The following is a 6801-nucleotide window of genomic DNA, read 5'->3' on the forward strand; positions in this document are numbered from 1 at the left end:
CCTTCTCTGGCCTGGAGCCCATGGGGCTGCTCTGGGCTTTGCAGCCCCAGAAGCCCTTCAGGCGGTTGGTGAAGCGGGACGTGCAGAGCCCCTTCCTCCTGCATCTGGAGGTGTTTGATGGCCACGGGGACCCCCCCGGGCGGCTCCTGGCCCAGGCGCAGCATGAGCGGGCGTTCCTGCGGGACGGGGTGCGGAGAGTGCCGGTGCGAGAGGGGAGGATCCGGGCAACGCTTTTCCTGCCCCCCGGTGAGTACCGGCCGTGCCGGGCTCCTTCCCCCGCGGGTCCTGCCTCCGCTCTCGGCCCTGCGCTCCCAGACCCGGAGCCAGACCCCCTGCAGCCTCCCCCTGAGCCCGGTAGCAGGCAGAGGGCAGGGGGAAGGGGGGAGGTGGATCTCTCCGGCTGGCACCGGGCACTCCTCAAGGAGCCGCCTGATCAACCCCACCGGCTTTGATCTGCTGGCCGCACTCCTCACGCTGCAGTGGGTGAAACACCTGAGTTTGGTTTATTGACTCGTATTGGACATGAAGGCATTGATCACAGTCCTCTTTTTGTTTCCAAATGCCGTGGGAGGTGTTGTCAGTCCAAGGTACCTTTCCTCTACCTGGCTGCTTTCCAGGGAATGCAACCAGTAATTCTTTGAGTAAGTTGAAGGTCTAGAGTCCTAAGCCTGCTGCTTCCCTCCCTTCCCAGCTTCTCCGCGGATCCTAAACTTAATAATGTTGCGGCAGTCCAAGTTGCCTTTAGCCGCAACATTTGTCTCCAGTTCTTCCCCGTTTGTGAGCAGATCAAGGAAAGCATTAGACAGGTTTGCCTTTGCAGTATTTTTGTCAGAAAATAATCTTTGAGAGGGTCTGTGAGGTTTTCAGGTTGCCTGACTGTTAAAGAAGAAGCCGCTGCCTGAGCATTCACACACCAGTCACAGAGTCGTACACACACCACCCGAGTCCTTAACTGCTTAGGACCAGAGTCGTCCCTTTGCAGCAGGTGACCCCAGTGAGCCGACAGGTGCCCCTTTCCACTTCTCACACACACACACTCTTGGGCATGCTTCCTCCTTCTTCAGGCTCGACCCTAGGTTTCCCAGAGCAGAGTCTCAGGTGTCAGATTTTATAAAAGTAAATAATTTAATTGAAAGGTACGGCAGCTGGGTCAGCTAACTGGGTGCCTCCAGAGAGGGACAGCGAATAAAGAAATCCCTGGGGAATTAAATGCTTGTGATCTATACACCTGCCCCTCACACGCTCTATACATGCTGTTCATGTGTCTTTCAGTGCAACGGTGATTTTTGGTCTGGGGTCTTCTAACACCATATTGGATTCTTTTTTTGTGTCAAGGCAGGCAGATCATTGACTGCTCTTATCTTTTTTATTTACAGTTTCTGCTGAGGTGTGTAGCCTCCTTATCTTCTGGTTTACGCTTCTTGGGCACCTGTGCTCACTGGCAGAACATGGGGAACTGAAAAGTCCCAGACTTAGGGAAAACTCTACCAAAACATCAGTGTGTTATCAACATTTTCCTTATACTAAAAGACTAAACGCAGCACTGTACCAGCTGCTAGGAAAATGACTAAGAAAATTTTTGAGGCCTAAAGGCTTCAGCAAATCGAGCTACTTGTGCCAAGTAAAGCTAGGCAAACAGCATAAATCACACCATGTTATAACCCTAAGTCATTTATCCTCATTAAAACATACTTATTTAAGTTAAACAACTAATATCTCTCAACATGACAAATGCTGTGTTGTCCTCCCAGGAGCTGTCCAAACTTCTGCTAGTTGTCTGTTAGAAGCGTCATCTCTTGCCTCCTCTTGGTTGAGTGGTCTGTAGCAGCCGCGCCACCACTACATCTCACCTTTCCTTCCCCCTGTGACCCAGAAGCTTCCACCAAGCATGCCTCTGGAACTGCATGTACTTGAGGAGCTCCTCTAAGTAGCACGTGCCTTCCCCTCTCCCCTTTCTTCCCTGTCTGCCCCTGGTAACACCTCATGATAGTGCCAAAATCATACAGCACAATCCCAGCCAGTGTCCCGGACTCTGATTGCATTGTAGCCCTGTGGCTGGAGGTGAATTTCCAGTTCTTCTCATTTGTTGCCCAAGTTTTCTGCATGTTAGTCTGCAAACACCTCGCCCTGCCTTCTGAGAAGGAATGGCAGTCTGCCTCTTGGCCTCCTCCTTTCCATACTTTGCAGCAATCCCTCTCAGCTCTGGACTTCAGACCCTGTCCCCTGATGAACTTCATGGAAAGCTTCCTTCACCAGGTTCGCAAGGCTGGTTGCAAATACTTTCTTCTCTCAATCCCAGAATAAATGGTTATATTACACTTACACTGAAACTAAGAAGCTGGAACCATCAGAAGATGAGATTTTTGGATCAGTCTTCTGAGAAATGCACTGGGGAGAGGCCTCCTGGGTATTTTTGAAGCAGAGCTTGATACCTTTGCAGTGAATTTACATAATACAGAGAACTAGTTGTGACTGTTAAGGGATCCCTGCCCTTCCAGCCACGTGTTCCCCAATGTTATCCAAAAACATGAGCAGGCCTGCTATTTTGTGCTGTCTTGTTTAATCTTGAAGCAATGTAGCCATTTACTGAAAACTGGCATAGTAATTTAGGACCTTTAGTGACATTCTGCTGCTCTACATTTTATTCTTTTTTAAAACAACATATTTCAAGGCCTATGAATTTGGAATATAAATTAAAAATTGTGGGTTAATGTGTCCTGTTATGTGGTCTTTTGCAGGAAATGGCCCCTTTCCGGGAGTTATTGACTTGTATGGAACTGGAGGAGGACTCCCTGAATACAGGGCATGCCTGCTGGCCAACTATGGCTTTGCTGTGCTGGCTCTGGCTTTCTACGGCTATGAAGATCTCCCCAAAGACATGAAGGAATTCCACCTGGAGTATTTTGAAGAAGCCGTAAACTATATGTTACAACACACCCAGGTTGGTTTGTTCATTGACGCTTTCTCACTACAGGGAACTCAGGTCCTGTCACACTGCAGACGGGGCAGAGCTGCTGTACTTAAAATAGCATCTCCATTCCAGTCGGCTGTAATTAATTTGCTGTATGTCTTTAACTCCCATTACAATGGTTCTCTGGCAGATTATTCCAGTTCTTCCTTTTGAACTGGCCAGCTGACACAGTGACACGTAGGTCACATGCTGGTAATTTCTGCTCCATTCAAGCCAGCGTCATAACTAGGGTACTAGTTGCCTGGAGGCTTATTTGACTTCCAGTGGGGCTTTTAGGTTTATGTTCTGTAGAATGTCCTTCAAAACTCAATGTCCTTTTCAGCACATGATAAGCTTCCGTGATCCAGGTCTCAAGGAAGTCCACCAGTACCCGTTTGTTGCTGTGTGTAGTATAAGCTGTTAAAATCACTCCAAATGATGGTATTTGGTGAGTGTGGGTTTTAGTAGCTAGTTGTGAACTTAGGGATCCTTCTGAGTTGTGACACCTCTTGGAAGAGAACCCTGCTTGGTTCTGCATATCCTTCCAAGTAGCTGTCCGTGACAATAACTAGAATTGCATGAGGCAGCACTTGGTTTCTCTGGAGAACTCAAAATAAATACCTTCCTCAGCCTCAGAAAGATGAGTAGTTGTTAAAGGTCTTGGTTGCTTTTCAGTCAGACTAACCCTAACTGCTCGTGCCACCTCTCTACCCAAAAAACTCAGAAAATTGCTTTATTCCCCTCTTCCTCTGAGAGCAGTACCATAGCCTCCCACTAACACCTCCACCGATACCCCCACCATGTTTTTAACATGTTACAAAGTTTCAGCCCTATATCCTTGCTTTAGAGTCAGTGGATTTGGAGCCTGTAACGCTGGTGATAAGGTACAAAAAATAGTAAATTTGGATGCTGTCTCAGAACCTTTTTACCCCTGAGGGTCTTTGGATATTGGAGCAGTTGCGATATTAGCTAACCTTCTTCCCGTGTCAGCACCCCATAAGATCATTTAGCTTTCCTATTCTAGTTAATTTGCCAGTGTAAAAGAAAATGAAGGTAACCTATTCTAGATTGACTCCAGAGGATTGCACAATTTGCTTAGAAAAATGCTTTTAATGGGTTATTTTTTTAAGGTACATTTTAATGAGTAAGCTACCTCAGAATACTTCCTTTTCACTGTTAGATACCAAGCATACTAGAGAAATGGGAGAGCAGCTGATGTGGAGTCTGCTACCCTTCTTGATGAGGGAATCAAAGACAGTGGTTGAATACAAGAAATACGTTATCGTAACTATTGACAGTATCATAGTCATTGCTGACTTTGAGCATTTTGCACTGAAAGAAAGCATTGGTAGAAGAGGCGTCTCCTGCCCCTTCCCTCTTCTTCCCTGAACTGCCTTATAAGCAAAGTGAGTCGGGCTGCACATCTGCATGCTTTTTGCAAGCACAGCTGTACCCTCTGCAATACCCTTTCAGCACTGAGCCTTGTAGTTTTGTTAGGATGACGCTGTAGTCTCAGCAGGGCTTATGATCCTCAGTCAAGCATGGAACAATGCCCCAGGGTCCCTCAGACGTGGGCTCTGCACAGAGGACCTTAGATGTCTCTACCTGGGGTCCAGATTCAGGACAGACACTGCTGCGAACATGGCAACATTTTAAAGAAGTGGTGTGCCGTGGTTCATTGTTTGTGGTTTCTCTTCTCTCCCCTCCAGGTTAAAGGTCCGGGGATTGGGTTGCTTGGAATCTCAAAGGGGGGTGACCTGTGCATCTCCATGGCCTCCTTCCTAAAGGGCATCGCGGCCACTGCCCTTATCAACGGCTCAGTGGCAAATGTGGGCGCAGTGCTCCGCTACAAGGATGTCACCATTCCACCCCTCGGTGCTGATGTAAAACGAATCAAGGTCAACAAGTCTGGGATTGCTGACATTGTCGATGTACTGAACAACCCACTAGAAGGGCCTGACTGCGAAAGCTTTATCCCTTTGGAGAAGGCTGAGAGTCGCTTCTTGTTCATTGTTGGTCAGGATGATCACAACTGGAAAAGTGAATTCTTTGCAGTTGAGGGGAGCAAACGTTTGCAAGCTCATGGGAAGGAAAAGCCTGAGATAGTCTGTTATCCTGGAGCAGGGCACTACATTGAACCCCCCTTTTTCCCAATGTGTGCAGCCTCGATGCACCTGCTAGTTGGCAAGCCTGTGGTGTGGGGAGGGGAGCCCAAGGCACACTGTGAGGCACAGATAGATGCTTGGCAGCAGATCCAAGCTTTCTTCCACAAACACCTCACGGGCAAGCCATCTGGAATATCCAATAAGCTGTGATGTGAGTTAGGTTACTTTACAGATGCAGATGCTGGTGTTTCAAGTTTGTTTTGTTAAATGGCTCTGAATGAGAACAAAGAACATCAGAGGATAAGCTGTTGGGTTTCTTGGAGGATGATAGTGGGCGAGAGCATGAGAGCTTGCTTCCTTTTAACACCCTCCTTTAGCCTTGGTTAGTGATCTTGGTCTGCTGTTGTGTGTAGTATGGGATTATGAGCTCCAGAAAAATTATGATGGTAAGGCTGGGTCTGCTTTGAATGTGAATTTAAGTGGAAGGTAACTCATCTAAGCCGAGAACTGGGATGAAAATTTGCCTTGGCTATCTCAGGGGAAATGTGGTATGTCCTTACCACAGCCGGCTTCGTGCTGTTGTTTTTCTGGAAGCAGCTGTTCTCTCTTCCCCCAGCAATCTTTCTGTTCTCCCTGTGCACTTCCCTCTCCTTCGTTGCTCCTTCCTCTTCTCCCACATCACTGAAATGCAAATGCCTTAACACTTAATATCTAATATCTAATATTTCACTTACCAAAAGCAGCAATACTTTGCTTGCATCCTCAGATAACACATCTCCCATTTATAGACAACAGCCCATAGCCTGATGTGACATTCTGAGCACATGCAATAGAAATGAGACATTTGTATGGTTTTGGAAAGTTCGTAAGCATGAAGAAACAGCAGAATCCGACCCATTGGTAGTCATGCCCAGAACTGCTCGTGGGCATCCCCTCAGCAGGGCTGGATATCCCCGTGCAGGTCCACAGCGCTCTTGGAGGGTGGTTTCTCCCTGCCTGTATGTTCCCTTAATGCCCTGTGGACAGCTGCCCGCTTGTAAGCGCTGCTGAAAATAGCAAGGCTGCCAAGCTGGCGGGACGGCTTCCTGAGGCCTCACCTTTGCCTTGCCGCCAGGTGCTAGGCGGGCAAGGTTGTAGGAGCTGCCACCATGTGTGGGGAGACAGGCTGGACGGGGCGGTGAGGCGGTGGCCTTGCTGCGGTGGGAAAGGGCCTCTCTCCCGCTAGGCCCTGCATCCCCCCAGCCTGCATTTCTGCTTCCCTCTGAGGAGCAGGGGGGCAGCGGGGCCTGCTCACCCTCCCGCCCCGGCCAGCAGGGTCTCGGTAATTTTTGGCACCCACGGGTGAGCTTGAAAGAAAAAGCACTGAATGTTGTTCGTGGGGCACTGGCGAGTTTGCACTATTGTATAAAAGTTAAGTTTTTAACATGTCAATGCCTTACAATCCCACGCCCAGTGGATACAGCCTAAGTTGCTGCTCGTGTTTTCTGTGAATTCTGTTGGGAGCGTTTGTGCGTTTTTTGCAGTCACTGTAATTTTTTTTAACTGATTAAAATGAAACGTTACCCTCTACCGACGGCTCGCTGCTCCCCATGGTCGGGGGGGGGGAGGAGCGGGAGGCGGTGCAGAGGCGGGAGCGGCCGCGGGGGAGGGCGCCTTCCCCGCCCCGTCCCGGTGCTGTCGCCGTAGCAACGCGCCGCCCGGGCGGGGCTCTGCTGTCGATTGAGGCTGCCTGGCGGGGGCGGTGGC

The 6801-nt window shown here is 49.1% G+C and overlaps 1 protein-coding gene across 1 annotated transcript; it reads left to right on the forward strand.

The window, feature by feature from the left end:
* Nucleotides 1-5: 5 nt before the first annotated feature.
* On the forward strand, nt 6-5265 carry LOC104284255 (acyl-coenzyme A thioesterase 1-like; the record flags this gene model as incomplete). The annotated part of the gene is made up of 3 exons (XM_009882562.1): nt 6-246; nt 2739-2941; nt 4660-5265. Coding segments are annotated over 3 exons (1050 nt in total), but the record flags the coding sequence as incomplete, so codon positions are not given.
* Between the last annotated feature and the right edge of the window lie 1536 nt (nt 5266-6801).

The sequence above is a fragment of the Charadrius vociferus genome, unplaced genomic scaffold (genome assembly GCF_000708025.1).
Source record: "Charadrius vociferus isolate BGI_N301 unplaced genomic scaffold, ASM70802v2 scaffold50, whole genome shotgun sequence".
Lineage (NCBI taxonomy): Eukaryota > Metazoa > Chordata > Aves > Charadriiformes > Charadriidae > Charadrius > Charadrius vociferus.